The following is a 27,177-nucleotide window of genomic DNA, read 5'->3' as shown; positions in this document are numbered from 1 at the left end:
AATAGTACAGAATTCGAAACGGACATAAATATACGGTTTCTGTAAGAATCGCATCATTAATATATGCGCAAAGAAATATTCAGTATAATAATTGTGCTAAAAATATTATTTAAAGGTTAATGTAACGTTTAAAGAAGAAAAAAAAAGGGTAGCGAGACTCGAACCATAACTGCAAAGAGCAAAAGGGTACTGATGAAGCAGCCTTAGCCACCACACCAGCCCCTCGACAACGGTAATAACGTCTATCGAATCGAGCCTATATAAGTAACACTATTTTTAAAAATTCATTGCAACTTTTTACTTCCTTGTACGAAGTAAAGGAAGTATTGTACTAGCGAAAAATTTCAGATTTCAACGGAAATATCCATTTTGATCATCTCATTTTCACTATTTTCGGCGTGTCGTCTGTGTACGTATCTCGCATAACTCAAAGACGATTAGCTGTACAATGTTGAAATTTTGCATTTAGGACTCTTGTAACATTTAGTTGTGCACCTCCCCTTTTCATTGCAATCGACTGGACCAAAAGTGATGTATATTCAGCTTTTATACGATATTTTGCTTTTACTATATGTTGCAAAGTGTTGACATATTTCTTTCTTTTTTTTGACTAATACATATCAGATATTATCCTCAGTTTTTTATACAAAGTATTATATATCAGCTTATTTATTTCATTCCGTTATTATATTACTCAAGAAATGTAATTTTAAGTAATGTTATAAGTACTTAAGAAATTATCAATTTACAATTATCACATTTTAAGATACCTACAATGTAATTTTTATTTAAACTTTTTCATGGAAAAAATGTACATACTGTCATATAATATTGTAGCAATTTTGTTTAATTCAGAAGTTTGGTTTTCAATTGATATCTTCACTTTATTGCCTACAAGGAATGAATGTATAGTTGCCATCATTACTCTTAGAGAAAGCAATCATGTAGTTTCTTTTGTTCAACAGGTGGTTTATATACATAATTGCCACAAGACAGATTGTAGAGATAGTTAATGCGAGAAATTCTACACAGAAAAAGATGCAGTACACATTCCCTGTATTCAGTAAGGACTTTTTTTTTAATAATTACCAAAATTTTTTATATGTTAAACAATCAAGTAATTTAAATTCTAAAAATTAATATATTTTAGTTTTGATGTTTTTACTGTTTCACAAATTTAGTAAAAGAAAAACAACTTTAAAAAGTTAAAGAAGTTTTTGAAGAAGTAGGAAAATGTAATAAAAAAAAACTTCTCAGTTATTGGAACTAGAAAAATGCGACTGTGAAAAATCTAACCATGAAATTTTTTTATAGGTTTCAAGAAATTATTATAAATAAGATATTTACAAAAATCTGTTAAGGATTTAACTAAGGAATAAAAAAAGGGTGAATAATTAAAAGGTGATGCATTTAAATAATCACATTTTAAGCATTTTATAAGAGCATTATCATCATACATTTTGAAAGGATTCTCTAAATCCCCACAAATATGATTATATAAACATCTCATGTTTGGCACAGGGTTGATCAAACTTAAAAATTCATTAGATCAGAGCAGAATGGGATGATATATTTTTCAATTTGTAATTTGTTTGTTTGTTTGTTTGTTCTGTGAAACCGTCACACATATTTTATAAAGATTATGAATGAAAATTGTATAAATCCAGTTTATTTTTCAAAAACGTTTTCCATTTGTTGTTTACAATCAATATACCAAACCTTTTCACTAAACTATTTATTACTACAAAATATCTGTATAAGATTGATCTTAAAAAGTTTTTCATAAATTAAATAATAATATGTAATCCCTTTTTGATCTTACATTATTGATTTTTATCTTTTCAATTATATCTATCGTCTTTCATCTTCTCTTTAATAGAAATCATTATAGAACCCTGTATTTACATTCAGATGGTTTATACAGTTTTTTCCTCCTAAAAAAATTTGAGATATTTTTTTTTTACTTTATTTTAAATAAAAATGTAGTTATAAGTTTATATTATTAGCCTCCATCTTTTGAAAAATAAATAAGAAATTGGGAATTTACTGGGACAAAGGATACCTAAAAATATTTTCCCGTAAGTTTCCTGTTTTAAAGAGTATCTCTTAAAATATTAATAAATATTTATTTTGCTTAATAATTATTATAATAAATCACAAATATGATTTGTGATTTATTAATCTAAAATGCTCTTCTTTGGTCACCTAAATTATTCTCTTCCCTCTTATTTTTATATTTCTTAATAATTTTTGAAATCCAGTGTGCATTTATTCTTTCAGCATGATTGAGCTGTTGTTATTAAAATTGATTAACTTTAGCATTTAGAGAAAAAAACATTCAAATTCTTCCTACCTAATATCCTCATTATGCCTTCTCTTCAAGCTTGTACATCCTACAACAGCTTTCATAAACTTAAACTTTATGGTTTCCAGCCTTTACCTATGAGTGCTATCATTGCCCATGTTTCATTACCAAATAAATATCCAGGTACTAATGTTACTTTATAAAATTTCTGGTCTTAACTTATTTTTAAGTATAAAAAAATAATAAATAAATATATTCTAGATAATATTCTTTAATTCAAAGTATATGTTTTTTTTTATATTTAAAGGTAGAAGTAGATTAATTAATCATGTGTACATTTATCTACCTCATTTACATGTGAAAGCAAGAAATGTTCTGAATTATAATGAAATTACTCTAATACTGGTGTTAATGAAAGTTTAACTTTGTCAGCAAACATGTCAACAATGTGATTATGACAAGAGAGGAGTTATTGATTCCACTACATCATTATATTCTAAAGTATTTACATGATAAACAATGATAATACACAAAGGAAACAAACAAAGCAAACTATCGTAAGTGAATGCTACCTTTACATCAGCTTTGATGTATCACACACTCACATACAATGATGATGTCATTCATTGTTCAAGTATGTCAAAGCATATAAATTTAAGCATTCAATTACGTAGAAAAATGATAATATTTGATCCAATTAAGGTTAATTTAGTTTAATTTTTTTAAATAATAATTTTATTTAGCATAAAAAGATTTACATTTGTCACATTTAAAAGCTGAACTAGCTTATTATCCTCTGGATATCAAATTTATTATCAGGAACAGATTTCTCTACCCAAATTACATACAAAATATATTTTTTATGAAAATTATTATTTTAAATTATATTTATTCTAATTAATTCTTGTTCACCTAAAATCATTTATCAGATTATTTATAAAAAGCTTTTTAAAAGTCCCCCACAAAATGAGGAAAGGAACCTACATTTGAAGTTTTTTTTTTTTAAGTTTCTATGAAATTTGTCAAAATCTTTTTGATTTTCATCCCTTGAATTTTTCTTTTATGAAAAGGAGAATAAGTTAATTTTTTTTATGAGCAAACAAATAATAAAGATTTATTTTTGGTTAAGAGAGGAGGGTCCAGGGTTGAATATTTCAAATTAAATTATAGAAAGTTGGTAAGATTCAGAATATTGAATATATGTGCAGGCTCATAACACGTGAACATATTTTCATCTTAATACCACCTTGGTATAACATTACCGAGGTAATAAAATTTTTAAAAATCCGACAACAAAGTTGTAATACTTTCCTTCTGGTGTTGGTTATCTATTCTTATATACTAGAAAAATAATTGTACATTAGAAAAGTTCCTAAAATTTCTTTTTAGGGTTAGGGGTAATTTATAATGAAGTTTTATTGTAAAATTATCATTTTACATTTAAATAAACCAAAAAAAAAAGTTTTGAAAATTAAAAAAATCAGTATTTTTTATTTTTTCTGTTCTCACTTTCCAAGAAATGTGTTTGATTTTTCTACGTTTACTATGTTAATTGGAAGGAACTAAAAAAAAAATCCACTAAAATATGTACAATCAGTAAATCATAAATATTGAAACACGTACAAGAAAAAAATCTTTTTCTTCTTCTTTTCTTGAAGTACATAGCAGATTGTTACTTCATCCATCAATCTAAAACCCTACATTCCTTCATAAGAATATTTTTAGGAGTAGAGGGTGAATGATGATGAAATTTTATTGTAAAAATATTAGTAAATTTTATTTAAAATTTTTATATTGCTAGCATTAAAAGTTTAAATAAACCAGAAAAGATTTGAAAAGTTAAAAAAAGGATATTTTTAAATGTTGATTGGCTAGCTCATCTCCGTAGTTGCGCCCAAAGTATAATTTTTTTTTTTTGGTTGTTTGCACTACTACTGTTCCATGGAAGACATTTTTTTAAAAATTGGTTAAAAAATATGCAGTTAATAAAAAGGTGGCTTTTTCGATTTTTGGGAAGAGGAAATTTTGTGCCAATTTATTTTTTAAATGGTAAGATTAGCGTGCACGCATGTACTGAGCTTAATATAAAGTGGAGTTAAATTTTAAAAATTTTGAGAAAATTTACCCTCCCAAAAAAAACCCACCCCCTAAAGATATTAACTCCAAAATTTTACTAATCAAATTGCCTCATATATACGACTCTTTGTATAAAATTTCATCAAATCGGTTCATCCAGTCAAAAATTATTAACCTTCAAACACGCCAACGCTCATACAAACCGTACGGACATTACTCTTCATTTTTATTTTTTAGGAGTCCCTGGGTCATGAAAAGTCCAGAAATGTAAAACAAATCAGTGGACCATAAGCCGTTTTTTGACTATACTTCCTTTTCCATACTTGACCATACTTTTTTTATAACCATACTTCCTTCTTGCAGCATAGCTCTAGAAAGCAATGATTGTAAAATTGCATTTTTATTGTAAACCAAACAACAAATTCTGAAATTGTTTCACTACAAATGATCAGTTAGTTAAAAGGTCCTTCTCTCAAAATAATTCTGTAGCGAAACCAAATTATCAAACAAATTATTTAATTTATATTTTAATTTATATTCAGTGATATTACAATGTTAGGTGCTAAGTGGAACCAATTATGTTTGTTTAACATTCAAAACGGCCTTTTTAAATTTTATTCAGTTTTTATAACTTTAATTACATCAATTTTCTTAGTATTAAATTTTTTACACTTATTATTTTTTTTTTTTTAATTACTGGATATTTAATAAAGTAATTTTTTTTCAAAATTAAAAAGAGCTTGCTTTTTTATTACAATATTTTGGGTTTATAACAATTTTTAAAGCAGATACTTTCGCTGACTTTACCTCGAAAACAAAGAGTTTTTTTTTATCTATGTTTATGTGAACTTTGTTCATAATTTTTATGAGCAGAATGAAATACCTCTATAAAAATACCGTAGAAATTTCCTGAAACACTATGAATTTATGTACAGAGTATTTTACAAAAAAATAAATCTTTTTTTGTCTAATATGTTTTTTGCCTAATAATAATAATTAACCCACCTGGCTGGTCTAGTGGTTAAGTCTTCGTCACAAATCAGTTAACAGCTGATTTTCCAAGCCAAAGGTTTGAGGTTCAAATCCTTCCTTTTTCCTGTTTAACCTCCGAGAATCACCGTCAGGTATTTCTTCAGAGGATGATAGGTATGAGTGTAAGTAAAGTGTAATCTTGTACATTCTCAGTTCGACCATTCCTGAGATGTGTGGTTAATTGAAACCCAACAACCAAAGAACACCGGCATCCACGATCTAGGTTCAAATCCTAATACAAGTTAATTGCTTTTGTAAGATTTCAATACTAGATAGTGGATATCATTGTACTTTGTGGTTGGGTTCAACTAATCACGTCTTAGGGGTGGTCGGCCTGAGTCTGTATAAGACTATACCTGATTAACATGTCATACGTATCATCTTCATTTCATTGGACCGCGGGAAGGGTTGCTTATTGTTCACTAGTTAAACAGCTTACACAATATAAAATAGATAAAAAATAACTTAGTAATATCTCTTTCTATACATTAAACTTATTAAAGACGGCAGTTATGCACCGTTTATAAGACGCCATCAGCACAAACTCCCATAAATGTGGTAGTGTTAGATTGGGAATTACCCACCGGGTATGCCATCAGATTTAAGACGAAAAACAAAGTGAAAAAGTGTTGAAAGTGCAAAAAAATTAGTTAAAAACAAATTTGTTTCACTGGCTCATTGATACGTCCAATCGCCATCGACGCGCTATCAATCATTCGTTCACTGTGTTACGAACAGAATCAGCTGTTTTGCAGTAGCTACAGTTTTCATTTTTTATAATGTTCTGTATATTTTTTTACTGTAACATTTGAATCATTGTACTTACTTTTCCTCTGTTTAAAAATAAATTATTACTGCAGTTAACGTGATTTATTTTTACTTTTATAAAATTTTTAACCTATCTCTCGCATCAGACTCGATGTTATGCAAACTAAACAGAGGCAATTCGCGAAAATTTTGCACGGGTCCACTTGTTATATAAAATGTAGTATCTATTTACAAATTAAGTAAATTTTTGCTATTCTCTACCATTATGGCAAGGTTGATATTAATTTATAAATATCAAATCTACAATGACAAATGAAATCAAATTTGATGATAAAACCTTTTTTTTAACCTCCGGATCCACCGTTAGGCATTCTTCAGAGGATGAAAATGAATGATTTGTAGCGTGTGTGAAAATTCCATGCCTGACCGGGATTCGAACCCGAGACCTTCGGATGAAAGGCCAAGACGCTACCACTCGCGCCACGTAGGCCGGCAATAAAACCTTTTTAAAAACTTATTTCAACACGTTTTCAATCGACTTTACCACCATTTTCATTGTGGATGGTGGTGCTACTGCTCCCACAACAGGATCAGCTGATGCTATTCTTGCAAGTTTTTCTTCTTTTAAATAAATAGACGCGTATTTGTAACGGGATCAAATAAAGTTTGGTAGATTTTAATTTATCGGCTGCCTGCTTTTGCTAAATACATTTTATTTTTTAAAAAATATAAGTTTTTTATTAACATAAACAAATGTAATTCTGTTTCTGTTTAGCCTCCGAAACCACCGTAAGGTATTACTTCAGAGAATGAATGAAGATGATATGTATACAGTCTTAAGTCGACCGTTCCTGAGAGTGGTATTAATTGAACCCCAATCACGAAAAACCACCGGTATCCACTATCTAGCATTCAAATCCATATAAAAGTACTTTATAAAACCATTAAAACTAGTTTTTCTAGGACTTGAACATTCGAGTTTTGAACTCCGAAATCAGCTAATTTGCGATAAAGAGTTCACTACTAGTCCAACTCTGTGGATAACTAATGTAGTTCTGTTAACTACAAATTAACGTAGCTCAATGCGACTAATTTGTATCAGACGCTGATGAAAGATGAATTTTAATAGCTTATGTATTCCCAAGCCTGATTGGATTCGAACCTAGAACTTGCAGGAGAAAAGCAGAAATATTACCTACCACTCTATCATGAAGATCGGCGTTATAATGTACTTAAAAATATCATTAAAATACTTAACGAGTGTTAAAAACAGCCCAGTTTTCATCGACAGCCAAAACAGAAGTTTTTGTAAAATTACCGCAATTTTGAAGTTTATAAAAAATCGAACAATTTAAAAAAAATGTTAAATAACACTTAAAATGACATTTTTATATGTTAAAATTCTTTTCTTAAATGTATTTAAACATTAATATTGTTATATAATGTATTTATTAGTAAAATCACCCACCACAAAATCATTTGAAAAATTATTTATAATTTATTCATAATTTGTATTAATTCCTATTGATGTTTTGTTGCTTTAAATTGAACTGGAATTCACAAAAATAACACCGAAAAGAACACAAGGTTTAATATTATATAAAACTCTTCTTTTTTTTAAATTTAAATAATCATGAACTTACCAAAGATAGGAATCCAATAATCATAGTTCCAGTCCTTAAAGTACAACCACAGCAGCATTCTTTCAGCATAGGTAGATTTATGTTTTTTGATGTTGCCATTTTTTGAAAATAAACACGATATCTTTGTCGATGCTATAATATATTTACTGAAATTAAAAAAAAAAACATATGAAATATAATACAGAGCTAAAAATGTTTAAAAAATCAATAGATTTGATTGAATAAGCGCTTAATTTTAATTGCATAAAAATTAAAATTAAAAAAGAATTTTATTTTTAAAGCGATCACAGTTCCTAAACTGTAAAAAATAGGGTTTCCTATAATGTAAAAAATGTAGTGAAAATTGGGTTTACGTATATTTTGTATTGTAGAGACCAAATAAGGCAACATCCTGCAAAATTTGATAGAACCGATCCTGTCGATGTTACGTTAGCCCTCAGAATTTGCATAAATAGAACTTTTTTTTTCTTGACTGGGAACACCCATAGAACCACACGTAAGAGGCAATCACCAACACACAGGCCAACCAGATCACACACAGACAAAACTCATACAAACTCACAGACAAACAAACACCCAGAACTCACGATCAGTACTTATCACACAATACTTACCCACGGCAACCGTCCTCCGTAGCCACGAGAACGCCATCGGACCCCCGGTACGGAGTGCCCATGGTTTCATCGCACCAAGGTGACCTCTAAATGCTCAGGAGGCCCCCCAGGCGCTCGGCTGCGAGCCTGTTCGATCCGGCACCCTCCGACGTTTCCTTCTCTTGCAAAACTCCTCTGTAGTATGTAGCCCTTCAGGTGCTCCGCCGACGACGAGTTCCCCGACTCTGAACCCTCCGTCTTCTTCGAGCTCCTCTTTCAAGACTCCTAACTTCTCCATGAAAATCCTAGCAAATCCTGCTACTGCCGCCCATTGCTCCTCTCCTTGCAACATAATCTCCTGTACATCTTCGGGCAGAAACATGTCCTCTCGACCTAAGGTGTCCAAAATTTGCCTCCGTGCAACCTCAAATCGTGGACATCGGAAAAAACATGATATGCCGTTTCATCCTCTTCATAGACAGGACAACTGTCTGAATGGTCCAGGGCGAACCTAAAAAGGTACGCCTTGAAACCACCATGTCTCGCCAAAAATAGAAATATTGTGTAGATCTCGATGTACCACACTCCTTGTGCTTCGGTCTTTTCGCTGCTCCCAAGAAAACTCTCCACAGTTCTTATATGCGCTTCGGTAATTGGATTTCGAAAGTTAACAGAGTGATTATCAGTTTAATATATAAAATTTTACAATTGTAGGTAGGTACACTACATCATTGTCACTCGCTAACAATCAGAAATTATGTTTGTCGCAGGTCTGATACACTACTTTATAACGTATCTTTCGTTCGATCGGAGATCGCATACACAAAACATTCCTTTGTTTCTCTGAAAATTCCCTCAAATACCCACTACTGAGGGTAAACCGAACCACATTGTATTTATTTTTGTTCATCTAAAAAAAAAGAAAGTGTGTATGTATGTGAGTCGCTCTGCTTTTGGCTTTATATCTCAAGATTAACCGAACCGATTTTCTTCAAATTTGGCTCTAATATGTATTTCTATATATGGGACATTAATCATATTAAATTTCTTTCAAAATCTATTATGGGTAGGAATGATATCGTGAAAAAACTAATTTTGATTTTTTTCGGAGGCATTTTAGAGAAAAGTGTATTAAAGCAAATTTATTACCTATAATGCATATATAAATAATTCAAATAAAAACTGTTAAAAAAATCAACTCCTACTTATTAAAATTTTAATATATTTTGTTTGTTCTTTTGCTGTATCTCCCTTACATTAAAATATTTTCAAAGATTTTTGAAAATTTATACTTCACAAATAGACCTACCAAGAAATGAGTACAACTTTTTTAAACCATAGACCCCGAACCAAAAATGCAGAAAACCTTTTTTTTAATTTTATTTTTCTTATTTTAGTCTTTATTAGAGGGGGTGTTAGATTTAATGTAAAGTTTATTTAAGAAAATTGTTTAAGCTTAACCTATATATGAATATTTTTAGAATTTTTATTTTTTTTTAATTTATTCCCCTTTAAAAAATATTTATATTCTGTTTTTTGTTTTTTTGTTTTTGGATTATTATTATTATTATTAGCTTATAATATATTATTGTATATTAATTATTGCTTTAAAAACAATAATTATAAAATAAATAGAAATGGTCTAGAAAATATTTATGGCAGAATAAAAAAAAACAAAAAAACATTGTTGCGGATACTTTCCCGACACTAAGAAAATTGGTTTTTTGAAAAATTTTAAGATTTTCCCTTATACCTGTTTTTAGTTAAGTATTTAACATTTTATTTAACAACTTCTGTGTGGGCAGGTTTAGGAAATGACCTTGCTCCTGAAAAAGAACCAGAGCAGATATAAACAGGGTATATTTTCATTAGAGACTTATTAAATTTGAGAACCTGTTTCTTGATTTTTAAGTAAATCAAGAGGGCTTTGAGTAAATTGAATTGTAGGATAAAACTGTTGCTGTTGTTGATAAGAATAATATTTTTGGTGTTTAGAGACTAAATAAAGTAATGATCTGAGTGCATAATCTAATTGAGGTTAGATATAGAAAGAGACAGTGTGTGAAATGTTCAGTGTTAGAGGAAAGCACAGGAGTCAAATCGGTTAATTTGATAGTTGAGGATTATAAGTTACGGTAGGTGGTCATGGTTGGAAGAGGCCATACAATGGCAATAGTAGTTTATGTAAATACACTGATGAAAATTTCTGCCAAGGCATTTGCATCAGTAGCATCCTGACAGAGACCAAACTGACTGTGTTGTGTTATCAGGTTTAGAGAGTCTAAAAGACAACCTTAGTAAAGCCAATCAGGGTTATGAATCGAGGGGATGGTGCAGCAACCGGGATCATCACAAGTGGGTGTCTTCCCATAAGGTGGTCAGGATGTCACGATATTATTTAACATATATTATTGTTGATTGACAACATTAACCACTTATTCAAGATTATAGTTTAATGTTATATTAAGAGATACTATTATCTCAAACAAAACAAAAACCATCATTTTATCCATATTTGTTACAAAAAAAAATTTCATAATTTGATTCCTTCATTAAAGGTTTACTTCTTGAACACGGATAGACAGTTAATTAAAAATAACTAACTTTTTAACCAGTAGTTTCATAATTTTATTTTTTGTTGAAGTACAACATACTTAAGTTAATTAACTAAACTATTATTTAAATTATACTGTTTTCAAATGAAGTACTAGTACTTATGGTAGTACTAGCATCAGCAGTAAAGTTATCTACTCATAGTGGTGGTTGTAGTGTTGTGGTACATTAAAACTAATATTTAATAAAAAAAATATGAAGAGAATAATTAAAAGTTTGGGTTTTGTTGAATTAGTAAAATTTAATTAAATCTTTTATGTTTTATGTATATAGCTATTCTGAAACAAACTTTATTTTTACAATTATTCTATTTCACTGGTAAACAATTTAATAATTTTACATTTTGGTTGTATTAAATTATCTCTGTATAAGCTCTTGTATATAAAATATACCATTCAATTTATAATATGAAATATACACACATATATATATATATATATATATATATATATATATATGTGTGTGTGTGTGTGTGTGTGTGTGTGTGTGTGTGTGTGTGTATTCATGTTTGAACTGTATGGGGAAACAAAAAATAATAAGTAAAAAAGTGTACTTTTTTTTAGATATATTATGGAATTTAAAATAAATAATTTTGTATAAATTAATTCACCAAAACATGTTGGTCTTATATATCAGGGTTGAAAAGTGCGATGAAAATCTCTACTTGTGTTCATAAGCTTCAGTTAACTTTTTAAATTGCAATTATTTTATTAGGTGAACCAGCTGGTTGGTCAGCGGAGTATCGTCCTATTTGCCTGTTAAATAACATGGCTAAAACAGTGGAAAGGATGCTGGCAGTAAGAATAATTGATGAACTAAAAGCTGGGCTAGGTATTCACCCAAACCAATATGGCTTCTGGAAGGGGAAGTCTACCACCCAGGCTATCTCAAGAGTGATAAACTGGGCTGCAAGAGAAAGAGAGGGCACCTGGAGAATGAGGAATATACAGATGATGATTTTGCTAGTGGTAAAGAATGCGTTCAGTTCCATACCGTGGGGATGCATTATGAAGCCATTGAGAGAGAAAGGCATTAGTAATTACCTGTGCAGGCAGGTTGGAGATTATCTAAAGGATAGGTGAGCCACAGCTGATGCACAACAAGGCGGCTATCGGTTTCAGGTATTTGGTGGTGTTTCGCAGGGGTCGGTGCTGGGGCCCCTGCTTTGGAACATGGTTTATGACAGCATGTTGAACCTCCATCTGCCAGCATGGACAAAGATCATTGCATATACCGATGACCTTGCGGTCCTTGTCAGCGGAAGGATGGATGAGGAAGTACAGGCAAGGGGCAATTCTGCATTATCTTTAATTGATGAATGGATGCAAACACATGAGCTGAAACTTGTGGTTAACAAATGTGAGTTCATAACCCTAACTGGGAAATGCAAGATGGGACCAATAGAAGTGAGAATTGGTGACCAACTGTTAATAAGGTCAAATACTGAGGGATAAGGTCAAATACCTTGGCGTAATAATATACAAAACATGCAAATTCATTGAACACATCACAGAAGTCTATAATAAGGCAGTGTATGCTTTAAATAGACTTATGTCTTCATGGGCTGTTCCTGGCTCAGCTAAACAAAGAACAATCATGTTGGCTGTAGCCTCAGTTCTTCTGTATGCGATGCTGGCCTGGGGTAGGACGATTATCATCCAGCGAAATCTCAACAGAGTTTGGAGGGTCCACCGGAAAGGTCCGGCTAGTTTAGCGCAGGGCAGACAGCCCCGGCTGGGAGGACTGGCATGCTGAGGTATATTGGTTTTGATGATCAGCCGAGGACTCCTGGGGTCTGTAGGCTGGGGAATCGAAAGATCGAATCCTGGCTGCTGAGTGGGGCCCGGGAACGACATAGACGGGCCCGGTTCCCCCTTCCTAATAGTTAAAGGCAGGCGAGAAAATGGACAGACCGAGTCTCGGTCCTTGGGCCCAGGAACGACGTAGTCGGTCGTGGCACAAAAGATCCAACCGATGAGCCGAACTGGAGGCTTATTTGAATTCGAAGGACACTCGCCTGGCTGAGTAAAGCTCAGCCCAGACTACTTCATTTACTTCATTGTATGTCCGACCCAGGGGTGTAGTGGGAAAGAAATTATTTTATTACGATTTTGATGATTTAATTTAAATATCTTATCGCTAAAACACTTTGTTGGAAGCAAATCCTAGAGCTAAATAAGCAACCTCACCACATATCTCAAACATTTGGTCCATTTTCATATAGAGATTCTATTTATTAAAAATAGATTTGTGTATTCTATATTTTTAATAGATTTGATATTCATATTATATTTGCTCATACTATGCATTAATAGTATAATACAATAATTATTTACAACTGAAACTTTTTCTTAAAGTACATAACTTTTCTTTTCTAAAGATTAAAATCTGCTGAATTTTACTAATTTTATTAAGTGCTGTTTTGTTTCTGAACAGAATATTAAAACTTTTGTTCAGTTAATTATATCACTTAGTTAAGTGTATTTTATAATTTTAATTCACTAATGATAAAAGAATTTGTGTTAATATTTGTAATTACTTTTACAACCTCCTGTTAAAGTATTGCAAACCACACTAACACACAAATACACTGTTTATTCAAATAAACTTTACAAAGAAAATTTTCAATTTTCTTTATTGTAGTTTAATTTCATTAATGTGAAGATGAGACCTAATTTTAATAAATATAGAAAATGTTAGTAACACCAGATTTTTTTCTTAACCATTAATTAGCTAATGATGAAAATTAGAAAATCTATTGGTATAAAAGAGATCAGAAGGTCTGGCTTTACCCAATAAACTCCTGGATCTAGTTTAGGCTTTTCATAGAATGACTGATAGTAAACAGCCATCCCTGGATATTTCCCTAGACTGTCCTACAAATCTCCTAAATATATACTTTGTGCTTGATACCTCACCATTCTAGTCTCACACTCAGTCCCGATGGGAAGCCCATTATTATTAAACAGAAATTTTTTGAATTTATTTAATATTATTTTATTAAAGAAAATTTTATTTTATTATTTTTTGTAATATTATTCATTCAATTGATTCAAATCATTCAGTTCAGACACAGCTCACACAGTGATAGAGACTCACACAGTTCACAGTTCATTAATTCAATTCATTAAGGTTTGTTCTTCCACTAACAAATCTCCACTCCTACATAAATATATATATTCTTTTTTTCAAGATTTTTTTAAATGAAATATATTTAAAAACCTTCTCAGTTATACCAAGAAACATAGGTAAAAATTTGGTTGCGATTGATTGAACAGTTTTTTTGTTATCCTGAACAAACAAAAACCATCTTCCTCTTTACATAATAAGTATAGATACAGTAATTCTATTGTTTACTGCATCTGGAGTTGGATCAAGAGGGGCTTATCAAAACCTCAGAGAAGAGCAGATAGAGAATATAGGAAAGGGATAGGGATAGAAAATAAAAATCTACATGGTATTCTAAAAAGTGAACAAACCCACCCAAAGAATGTCTCAATATACCTACAGGAAAAAATTCCCTTTCTGTTTAAAATCTTTTAAATGGTGAAGAGTATCTTCATCTAAGATGGTAGCAGCACAGTACTGATAAATATTTTATATTGGCTGGTTTAAATACTTGCTGTAACGAATTATCTTTTTTCTCGCAACTAAAAATAAAAAAAAAAAAACCTTAAGGGACACTTTCACTTATCACAAGAATATGTCCTATTGTAAAATATCCTATTGAACAGAAACCACTTGACTAAATATCCACTGAAGGCTAATGGAAAACATAGAAAAGAATTTTTTTTTTTATGTTATCTAGATATTCTCAGACATTTAAGTCATGGATTACCAAATAAGAATCATTCTCTCTCTTAAGAGATTTCATAAAACATTTATATATAAAGCATTGTTCCACAACAGAAAAAGAAAAAATAATCTTTTGCTTTGTGCAATATATCTGAGTCTATTTTTATGACTGTGATGCATCTAAAGTACCTGAGGTACAAAAAGGCATCAGTCGGAGCTCCTTTCTTTAATATTAATGAAGTTCACAATGCAGCCAATCTAGTGGTGGAATGATTAGTTACAGGGCAAGACCGGCCCTAGGTGGCAACTGAGATGGACAACTGTCTACGGTGACAAAATTTTGCAATGGCAAAACCACCTGAACTAGAGCGCAAAAATAAAATAAACATTTCCTACAAAAATATAGTGTAGGCAGGCCACGTGTTTGGAATATGTAAAATAAATTGTTAGGGATGTAGGATGTAGAGGATATACTGAAACAAAACGACTAGCACTAGATAGGGAATCTTGAAGAGCTGCATCAAACCAGTCAAATGTCTGAAGACAAAAAAAAAAAAAAAAAAATAAACTTCAATTACTTGAATTTAAAAAATAATATTATTTACTATTTATTAGTACAATAATATTATTACTGTACTGGTTTTGTTTATTGTTTTAAAAGTATATTTAAATTATCTCCGAAAATAGTAGGTACTAGTTTTAGTTTGTAAGTTCATTGTTATTAGCTTGTTAAAAATATAAATTTTGTTTTTCAATAAAATAATTTTCTGTAAATCTGTATTGCTATTATTGTCTTAATTCAATTATGTGTCGTTTTTCTAGTTAACATGATTCTTTTATAATTTTATATTTTTTGAAAACTTTTAAGTTATTTTTGAAGTTTGGGGTCAGCATTTTTTTGGGTTTGCTTACGACAGTAAAAACGCTAGGGCTGGCCTTGTACAGGGCTGACTATCACATTCATTTCATTGGACTTGGCATGCTAATATGCAACAGTACATTTGTCTCAGTGTAGAAGTAAACAAAAACCATTTCATTCCTCACTTTCTCTAGCAAGCCTGGCATGAGATACAGTTATTTTTTGAGATTAGCTCCTTTATTTGTAGGACTGACATGATTATTCATCTCAACTTGCCTAAATTGTTATAAACACATTATTAGGATTAAATCCTAAGATTTATGAGTTAAAAGTTGTATTAAGAATTGATTTAATAGTCATGAGAGAATTTAGTTCTATATAAATTATTATGTTTATTGATGAATAAAATGTGAATTTTTATAGAAATAAATTATCATAAACTTTTTAAAATAGTCATATTACTCTAATTATGGTGAAATTCCTTCTGCAGTATATTGGTGCATTCAAGGTCTGTATCATGTAGTACTCACATACTTTTACTCTCAGGTTGAAGAAATTGAGATCCTTAAGAAGTAAAATAAAGTCAAGTGTTAAGGAAATATAATATAATATGTTATCCAGTTCGTATTTTATTTATGATGTAAAATTTTTCACCCACAACCTGAGAATCATAACTGAAAATCTTTGGCTTCTTGAAAGACAACAAAACGCTTGAACCAATATGTTATTTTGCAGATATATTCTACTGGTTCTCAGCCATCAAATATTGTCTTACTGTAGTTTATACATTCAAAGTTTTTACACATTTAGTTTTTTTGTGGTTTGAAACCACTTCTATATGGGTTTCATGAATAATAAAAGTAACTCCACTGTTGAAGAAAAATTAGCTCTGAAATTTGTATAGAATGCAGTATTTCATTGATAATTTTTTTTAATCTTTAAATAAACATTTTTACTTTTGGTATACGCAAGTGAACTTTTCAGAGATAGATAGATGATTTTGTGACTTTTAGAATAAACGATTTTTTTTTAGTGCTTGTCTGTTGTATTAACTCCCACCCTGTTTTTCAGTGTACAAGGCTCTTTCATTTAATTTATTTTCTGCACAAGTAGTAACTGATAATTTTTATCATACATTTTGTGATAGATTATTACATTATCCTTTACGACAATGAATATTGTTATTAAGCACTGCTGCATTTCTCCAAGAAAAAAGAGTTTTACCAAAGTCACAAATGTAATGATAAAACTGGAATGAGATCATACTTCAATATATCAGCATTTTGAAAATACAATGTGAAATTTTGTAAAGAAAGAAAGGTTATATAGTGGTAACTGGTTAGAAGTCACAAATTTCTTTCATATAATAATATACGTTACATACATTTCTTGACCGTCAATCTATACATCAATAGAATTCTGCTAAAGACAGTTAAAGAAATCCAAGGAAGAATAATTGACTAAATTGTGCAGTTATGTGAGGTTTGCTTCCATGTCAGCATTGAGAAGAGATGATGTCAGGAAACGGGGTTGTCATAGAAATAGAAAAAAGTAAGTCTGTTTATTCAATGCTAATATTATACATAAAAGGGAATACCTTAGCTGTGGAGTTTTAGTAATATATAAAAAGAAGAAAATCAAGTGTTCATTGTACATGTTTATAGACCAATACCATCCTTCTTCAGTTATTAAAAATAATTTTGAATCTAGCTATTATATAATAAGACTTCTGGAGAATTACAATCATGACAAGTTGAAAATACAACTTCATTTACCATTTACCTGGGACTCAAATTTAATAGATTGAATGTATTATGTGAGATCTGTGAAATGGTATAAGAAAGCATGAAGGGATTGTTCAACAAACACCATTTAGAAAGCTATCTGGTTGGATTCATTTTTTCGTAATAGGTCCTCAGAGATGTTTTGTACTATTCTATGTACTACAGCAAAATTTTGGTCTCCTGAGATTCAATAAAATTATATAAACAATTTTTTTATTTATTTTAAAATGCTACACAACTATTGTAATGATGTGTGTTGCATAGAAAACACTCAGAATGAATTTGATTAAGATAAAAAACAAGTACCAGCTTTTTTTTCAAGTATTGTATTATTTATGACTAAATTACAAATCTCTGTTGAATTACTAATTCAGATTAAAATAAAATATGATTAATAAATATAGTAATTTTTAAAAATATATTGAATTACTTATTGTTACATAAATAGTTTTTTTCTTTTAGTTTTGTTTAACAATATTATTTAGAGAAAACAACATATTTCAATATTAATTTTGTAGTAAAATCTTTTTTTAGTATTGTTACAGTTATTCTACTGAGATAATCTTATTCATTTGAAATGGTTTGGTCAAATGAATAAGACATTTCTGTGCATGCATTTTTAAATATACACAAGTGTGAATTTATTTGGATATAATTTCAAAGAATCCTCTTATAAGATTATCTAACTTTTATTTATTACGTAATTTCACAAAAAAAGTAAAATTGTATTATTGTAGAAATTTATACCACTATATATATATATATATATATATATATATATATTTATACAAATCATAATGTGTCATGGTATATACATACATTTAACTTTATTGACCTCATCATTACTAGAAACAAATCTGTAAGATAATAATAAATAATAAAATAAATCTTTTAACTATTCATTGTTAGAAATTATCGTACAAATTTTGTCCATCTATGAAGATTAAAAATAAACAAAATGGCAGTTGAATCAGTCAGAACAAATATGAAATTAATATTATAATTTATTTTTATTTATTCAAACATAATTAAATTATATTTGTAATATTTCTATTGCCTTTATATTAGAGTTTTAATTTTTAAATAACAGATTACCAGAATACCCTTATAACACTTATTTTTGCATTTTACACAAAATTGGGGTAAAATACCTTGTTTATCATGATTTACATCTATCTAAACAGTTTAAAACAATAACTGGAATGATAATTTTTTCTTACCTTATAATACTGAATTAAAAATTATCTCAATTTCAAAAACTTATGGGATATCCTATTCTCATGAGAAAAAGATGTTTTAATTTTTTATTCAGTTATTTACTTGTCAAGGATGTGCTTCCTAAAAAAAATATATAAAAATATGAGCTGATATATTTGGGTAATTATTTTTTGGAAATATTCATGAAATGGCATGATGAAATTTGAGAACACTTTAAAATTACTGAATATAAAATTACCCGCCATCAAAATACTGGAACTTTTTCTTATACAAACCCTGTTAGAGTACATCTTTTAGAAATCATTTTTTTTAAATGTTTTAAGAAGGAATTGACAATCCCTCTCAAAACAAACCAGTCACTTCTGAGTGCTAATTAATTTAATTTTAAAGATCAAAGCTTATAATATTTGATCTGGCAAAACAATTTACTACCAAATACATTCTCCAAATTTTATGAAATTCTTTTCTATTAGGCTGAATGTCATAGATTTAATGATTTTTCACATTTTCTATTTCAAAATGATAGTACAGATGTTGGGAAGACCTTTGACTGTTAACCCTTAATCAATGAGTCAGCACATGGCACTTGTATATATTAATTTTTAAATGTTAACTTTTTTTTTTACATTTACTTTATTTAAAAATAAATACTGAAAAATACAAAAGTAAAAAAAACTCGGCAATATAGTAGTTGTACCTTCTCAATAGACATCAATTAGTGACGACTGGTGTCTCTGAAAATAATACATAACCAGTATTATTATACTGGTTTAGTAAGATTATTTTCAGCCTTGACTAAACCTTCCATATTTATTATCAACATTTCTTTTTTTTACTTCATTACAATTTTGATTTTATTAATTTTTATATTTTTTTTAGAGCTCAATTAGTTAATTTCAGTAAAAAATCAGCAAGAACTGCTATTTCTTTCTGAAATAGCAGCTTTACAATTGTAAATTTGTAAATGACTACCATTTACAACCTCTAAACTAAAAAATTAAAATATTGTTCAAAATGTACTAAAATATCCAACATTTTTTCTTTATAAAATATAAACATACTTATTATTATTATATATGAATATATAAAAAAATTGTACCTTAATAATATTAAGTATACTGTATCTTTATAGGATTACAAGGAAAAATCATCTGTACTATTTATTGATATAATCATCATTATATTGATATAATACTTTTACATGAACATTAATTACAACTTAAAAATATATCTACCAAAACGGATATGTGCAAGTTTCCCCTTATTTAATCAAATTAAAAAACAATCTGTCAAAGTATTGTATGGCTTTCTGACTATTAATAATAAAAATTAAAAGAGTTAGAGCCAAAAGAAAAAAACAAAAATACAGAATACATATTTTTTAAAGACAGGGAATACATTTTAAGAAAAAGTGTTCAAAAATATTCATATATAGGTTAGGCTTAACAAATTTGTCTATAATTTTTTTTTAAAGTTGTAGACATTTCTTAATAGCTATATGAATGAAACATAAACTTTCAAACATTTTTTGAAAAATATTAAAACTGAAGAGAAGTAGAACGAAAAAACAAAGAACATAAAATTTCCCTTTATGTACTTTTTTTGGAAAGAAATAAAAAATTGTCCTTTCGCATAAAATTTGATTAATCTAAAGCCTGGCCTAAGTTTTATTTTAACATTAAACATTCATTGTTATTATATATCTTAATGAAAGATATTATCATTTCCTTAAATGGTGTGTGAAAAATTTATTTAATGAATTTTTATATATTAAATGTTTTGTGAATATTAAAATTATTTGGTTTAAATACTACCCTTCACTTCAATTTTTATTTTCATTGATATGTTCTAAACAAATTATGAGCAAATAAAAAATGTACCCTAAATTATAAAACTCAGACCACACAAAAATGATCCTTGCTTTTGGATATACGTATGCAAATGGCAAATAAGTCACTAAAAATGTAATTCATGGAAGTAAGTTAAACAATTAACATTAAAAGATACATTTCATTTCTTATCAATGTAAATATCAAAATGAATCTGCATTTTTCTTAACATTGTCATGTAAGTGTGAAGTGCAGACAAAGGAGACGAAACTGTAGCATTCATAATGTTTTTTCAGTTGAAGAAGAATGTCACATAACATAAAATCTTGGGGGATAATATAATATAACTCTTAAGATTTATTTATAGTCTGCTTCAACCAATACAATCACATATTTTTCTCACAGACTGAATAAATCAAGAGCATTAAAGTAGTGAAGGCATCTAGCAGCAACCTTTAAAACTTTAAAATTCTAAGGTTGCTGCTTTCATATTTTATACATTAAGTACAACAAATCTGAATTTTATATAGTGTATAAACAAACTATACAATTATAGAAATAATCTTATTTTAACCTAGATGAATTATTTTGTATTAGTTGTATATTTATAAAACATCTTATGAATTAATTATGCTCTCAGGAACAATTATCTTAAATAAACTCAACAGAGTTTACTTTAGTGTAAAGTAAAGTAATTATTTTGGGTTTGCTTTAGTTGAGGCAATCCTAATTCCCAAGCTGTTTGCTTACTTTCTTCTAATTATTCATAAGTGTTCATCAATACATAATGATTCTGTGGTAAAATTAAGTAGTTAGAAAATTGAAGGAGCTCATCTCTAGCCTGCAACGTAATCATTTGTCTATTTATATCATAGGGCATTAAATTATAAGTAATTAAATAGCTCAAACAAAATGGGAAGAGGTTGTAGGTGTAGTTGATTATATATGAAAACCCATAGCGACCTAACATTGAATTTAAGAACTCTAACATCAATGAGGATGAGAATATTACAGTATGAATAAAATTCATTTATTCATATGGTCATATTAATATCCCATTTAATTAATTGGATCCATTTCACGGTCTAGTGAGAGGAAATTTTGTTGTCTTAAAAAATCCTGCAGGCAGTTTTACTCCCACAAATACTTATAATTAAAAATTTTAGTTTGTTTACAGAAATAAAGAAAAAAACAATTCGTTTACTCCATAATTAATTCTACTAATATTCCTGTAAAGCTCTCATAATTAAAGTTTAATTTAACAAACATTATTCATTGAACCTTTGGTGAAATAAAGAAACCTTTGTATATTATTTAACTGCTCACTTTCAGAATAATGGGATTTTTTCAAAGGATTTTACAGCTGATTATTCACTCTTTTGGCTGTGGAAAATCTGGTGATTTTCCACATTTGGATTTAAAAATCTTTTAAATGTTAGGAAACCCCTAAGTATCTAATTAAATAATGTAACTTATTTATGTTAGATTTTTTTCATTTAATGCATTATTTTTATCAAATTTAGTTTATTTATAAATTTTATATAAATTTGGTTTTGTTGTGTGGTAATTGTATGTGTTCCCTGTATCTAAGTATAAATGTATGTCCATTCTGTTCCCAGTAGAGTATTTAGTACAATCATTAGAGTATAATTTGTATATTTCATGTACTCTGTATGTTTAACAACATATTAAATCAACAAACACAAGATAAATTCGACAAATTATTTGATTATACATATTTAACCTTCTTAAGATAGCTCTCTCTTTTTCTGTTTAGCCTCTGGAACCACCATAAGGTATTTTTTCAGAGGATGAATGAGGATTATATGTATGAATGTAAATGAAGTGTAGTCTTGTACAGTTTCAGTTCGACCATTCCTGAGATGTGTGGTTAATTGAAACCCAACCACCAAAGAACACTGGTATCCACAATCTAGTATTCAAATCTGTATAAAAGTAATTGCCTTAACACAGCTTCCATTAATTATGTTACTTGATAACACAATTGTCCCTATTCATTGACGAACAATGGAGAGTGAACTTGGAAAGTAATTGTCCCTGTCCATTAACAGGGACAATTACTTTCAAAGTCCTTTGAAAAAAAATGTTCTATTATTTTCATGTAGTTTAATAATTAATTAATTTTTTTTTTAAATTAACAGTCAGATACGGATTACAGAGAGACTTTCCAAATTCATGGACAAAAAAGTAGCAAAGTATTGCATGAACTTCCTGGCTACACTGGTCAAGTCGTACAATAATGTTGAAACTTTGTTGCTTATTTAAATTTAAATACATAAAAACTAAATTATTTAAAGGCTAAAATAAGAAAAAGAAAATCTTCAAATAACTTTTCTGCATTTTAGTCTATGGTCTTTTCCTTTCTTTTTCCTGTTTAGCCTCCGGTAACTACCGTTTAGATAATTCTTCAGAGGATGAATGAGGATGATATGTATGAGTGTAAATGAAGTGTTAGTCTTGTACATTCTCAGTTCGACCATTCCTGAGATGTGTGGTTAATTGAAACCCAACCACCAAAGAACACCGGTATCCACGATCTAGTATTCAAATCCATGTAAAAATATCTGCTTTACTAGGACTTGAACACTATGGTCTGTAATTTAAAAAAAAAATTGTACACATTTTTTGATTGCTCTATAAATGAAATATATAGACTTCAAAGAATTTTTGAAAGATATTTAAACCGAAATGAGATATATTTCAGAAAAGATGAAATATGAATTTTTGGGTACAAATTTGCTTTAATAAAGAGTTCTCTAAAATGCTTCTGAAAGAAATAGAATTAGTTTTTTTTTTTGCGATATCCTACCTTACTCCATTAACAAATTTAAAAAAATAATAATAAATATGATTAATACCCTATACATAGAAACAGCGAAATTTGAAGAAAATTATGAATTGTGTGATATAAAGCCGAAAGCAGTACAACATACATATATACATATGCTTTTTTTTTTGTCTAGATGAACTCGTTGGACCCCAATATGTAAAGATTTTGCAAAAAACATGTCATCCCACTTTTGACATGATTTCCACATTTGTTAATTGTAACTATTCTACCAATATTCTCTTTAATAGTAAAAATTCACTTGTATTTGATTTGCATACATACCTTTCAGTTTTGATGTAAAAAATTGGTTTATATTTCAATCTATTAATATTAATATTTTAAGAATTATTTTTTCTCACATAGTCTGACCACGTAGAGGAAGACACCACCTCAACCCCAACCGTTCCGAGTCCTTTTGGGCTTTACTGGAGGTCATCTTCGAAGCCTCGGCTTTTGACATATTTCAGTCCGCCTCAGCCAGGATGCTACAAGTGACATTCCCATTGGTGTACTACTATTTAATGAACTCAAAACAAAACACATCTCACCGAGTCTTCTCACACAGTCTGAAAATTTTTAGTTCTAGTCTTTCTATCCAGGTGTTTAAATTTTTATTGTTTTTTTTATTTTTTATTTATTAGATGTGCAGCCATTGACTGAGTGATCATTTAGGCCAAATGGAAATTTATAGTGTATGAAAAATGCCATGCCTGACCGGGGGATTCGAACCCAGGACCTCTGGGTGAAATTTTTAATTTTAAAACTTTCTTAGAATGATTTTAATTTAATCAACAACCATTTTATTTATACAGCGGTCAGAATACTAATCTCTGAGTCAACTAGTTTTAGGTTTATTTACAAACAAAAGTTTTCTGTTTTGATATTTTTAAAAAGAAATAATGTTTTCATTTTCATTACATTATTGTAATAAAATGTGAACCGATTCTGTAAAAGTACAAGCATATATTTTTCATTAAAAAAATATTAAAATAATAAAAATTAATATATTTTTAAACTGTTGCTTACCTGAAATTAAATAATGAGTTAGCATACAATATCATTTATATCAAATAATATTCTATTCTTAAACACTAATGAGCAGTGAGTAACACAAGTCCTTTTAATCAGAAATGATAAAAGATATTTAAAAACAAACATAAACTGGAATATTTTTATGAATTATCAATATATTTTTTTAAAGTTATTACAGCCTTCACTTGTCATAAAATACATCAACTTTTTTTTACTTTTGTTAGAGTTAGAGTACATGACATATTGATAAAACTAATTTACCTATTTTTTTTTGTTTTCAAAATAAATAATTATATAACAACTTACTTTTGATTTCAGTATTACATCATATTTCCTCTTTGTTGCATTAATGTCTGTTTTATACTCATTTTTTTTTTTTGTAATATTTTTAAAATACTACTGTAAATGTTCACTTAAATCAAAGAATTGCTGGTCTGTGTGATTTTGATGATACTTACAATCATAAAATTTTTAAACTTATACAAATCTATTTTTTTATATAAACATATTTATTAAATTTTTATATAAATTTAATTAAATATATTTATTGAACTTTACAAAAGTTTTTTTACGTGTAAATCTATCCAGAAAACAATATTATCAGGTTCGCTGTAATGTTTAAACTGAGAATGATTTATACTCATAAATATAATATATAGATAATATTTATAATCATGTTCTATAAGACATAAATTAAAAAATTCCCGTAAATTAAATTTATAAAATAGATCAATTTTTATTTTGACACTGAATTTTATTTTTTGATTTATAAAAGTGCCTTACAAAAGAATCTATTTTTTACTGAAAAAACTTTTCAATTATTGTGTCAATGTAAATTGGATTTTTTTTTTTTTAAATTGTCAAAATAAATAATTAAACATAAATTTTTAAATACAAAATCATTAACTGGCAGGAAATTTATTATTGGTACTGTATTTTACAATGTAACTTTTTGTTTAGCGATATTTAGAGATGCTAAAATCACCCTAAATTATATGGCCATATGATTCCAATGTGAAATTTAGAAGAAAACGTTTCGTTATACAGATAACATAAACTTTTTATTGGATAACATGCATCAGTCATATATTATATTTCTTCGTCAGAAATATTTAAAAAAAAAAAAAGATTTAAAAATAAATTGAAAAATTTTTTGTATGAGTTACATCGTTGTCTTAGTTTTTTTTTTTTTTTTTTTTATATTATCTCATGTAATCTATATTAAAAAATCATGAAAATAAAAATTAATTCAAAAAAATTTGTGATAACTTTATTTATTGGTTAACACCATTTATTTATTTTTATTTTATTTTATGTTTTATTTATTCAAGTAACTGGAGGCAGATGCAGTCAGTTGTATACACACACACAGTAACAGTGGCAGTGGCTGTGTTGGTTGAGCCACCAAATTGTACACTATAGCACCCATTAAAAGATTAAAATTTAAAAAAAAAACTGAAAATGCTTTTTAGATATTTATCTACTTGCTAGCCCAAATATACTGAATATCTCATGTAATATAATCAGAAATGTGGAAAATTTACTAACATTCTTGAAATTTTTTTGCGTTTATTTACTCCTTTCAAGGTTGAATTTTGAAAAAATTAGAGATTAGTTTTTAGATATTCACATGAAGATAATACACATAAAAAATCAAGTTGCTACAGAGAAATTAAAAATTAGTAAATTTCATATTTTAATCCTTTAAACTCAGAATTTCAAAAATCCAAGAACTACTATTTCAAAACTACTGTCATTTAAAATGTACAACCTTTATACTGAAAAACTAAAAAATTGTTCAAAATATACGAAAAGTGCCAACATTTTTCTTTTAAAATACAGATATTATTATATTCAGAATGTATCACGAAGTTCTTCCGGACTTTCATAACCTATCCTATTCGTAAAAATAATGGAAAAAGTTGATATACACATATGTCCTAAAATGTTTTGTTGTTCATAAATAATTTGAAGTATTTTTAATCCATTTTCGATTCTTTCTCCTTCCTTTTAAAATTCATAAGCATTTATTTACATTTCTTATTCCAGAGGTATTCAGTTAAAGAAACTGTAACAAACTTCAGATTAATATTTAATCTATGTAATAAATTATGATGAATTATAAAAATTTAATTATGTTATTTCAAAATGGTGTGAGTAAAGATATGAGAAGTAGGCGTCAAAAACAATAATTACAGATTCAAATATAAACAAAACTTGAGATTCGTTTTCACAATTAATGATAGACAGAATAATTAATAATACTAAATGATTATGAGATTCTGTTCACAGGAAAAGACTTGAAATATGATGTAATGAATAGTTCATTTATCTTATCAATATCCTAAGTTATGATGTACTCACTGAGAGAGAGACAGACAGAGAGTTTCTGGTCAAAAAAATAAATTATCAAATTAAGACTTTTTTTATTCTCCCAGTGATAAATAAATGTGATTTCTTGTTACTTCCAACATTAAAAATGCAAAAACGTTTGAAGATTTTCTGACCCTAATGATAACAAACATAAATATGATACAAGAACTCAAGAATGTTCCAGAAAACCAGTTCCAGACCTATTTCCAGAAACAAAAATACTATATATATAATATTCTAGTAATCCACAAGAGAAGTACTTGGAAGATGATAATAGTACTAAGTACTAGATATAGTTCCAAATGTATATGTTTTACAGGTACATTGTGAGAATTAAATTGCTACACCTCACATTTAATTAATTCATAAAACCTTCATAACATTTCTTGGTGCAATAATGTATTAT

The 27,177-nt window shown here is 28.5% G+C and overlaps 1 protein-coding gene across 1 annotated transcript in view; it reads right to left on the bottom strand.

Annotated features, from left to right (window-relative positions):
• LOC142331568 (uncharacterized) overlaps window positions 1-24,885 on the bottom strand; it is a 52,402-nt gene extending 27,517 nt beyond the window's left edge. Inside the window, exons 1-2 of the mRNA XM_075377565.1 lie at window positions 24,393-24,885; window positions 7,825-7,970 (exon numbers count right to left, since the gene is read on the bottom strand). Coding sequence (XP_075233680.1) covers window positions 7,825-7,923 — 99 coding nt within the window. The 5' untranslated portion in view covers window positions 7,924-7,970; window positions 24,393-24,885. The remainder of the gene's footprint in view (window positions 1-7,824; window positions 7,971-24,392) is intronic.
• Between the last annotated feature and the right edge of the window lie 2,292 nt (window positions 24,886-27,177).

This window comes from Lycorma delicatula, chromosome 10 (genome assembly GCF_047948215.1).
Source record: "Lycorma delicatula isolate Av1 chromosome 10, ASM4794821v1, whole genome shotgun sequence".
NCBI lineage: Eukaryota > Metazoa > Arthropoda > Insecta > Hemiptera > Fulgoridae > Lycorma > Lycorma delicatula.
This window is presented reverse-complemented; position numbering and strand designations above follow the sequence as displayed.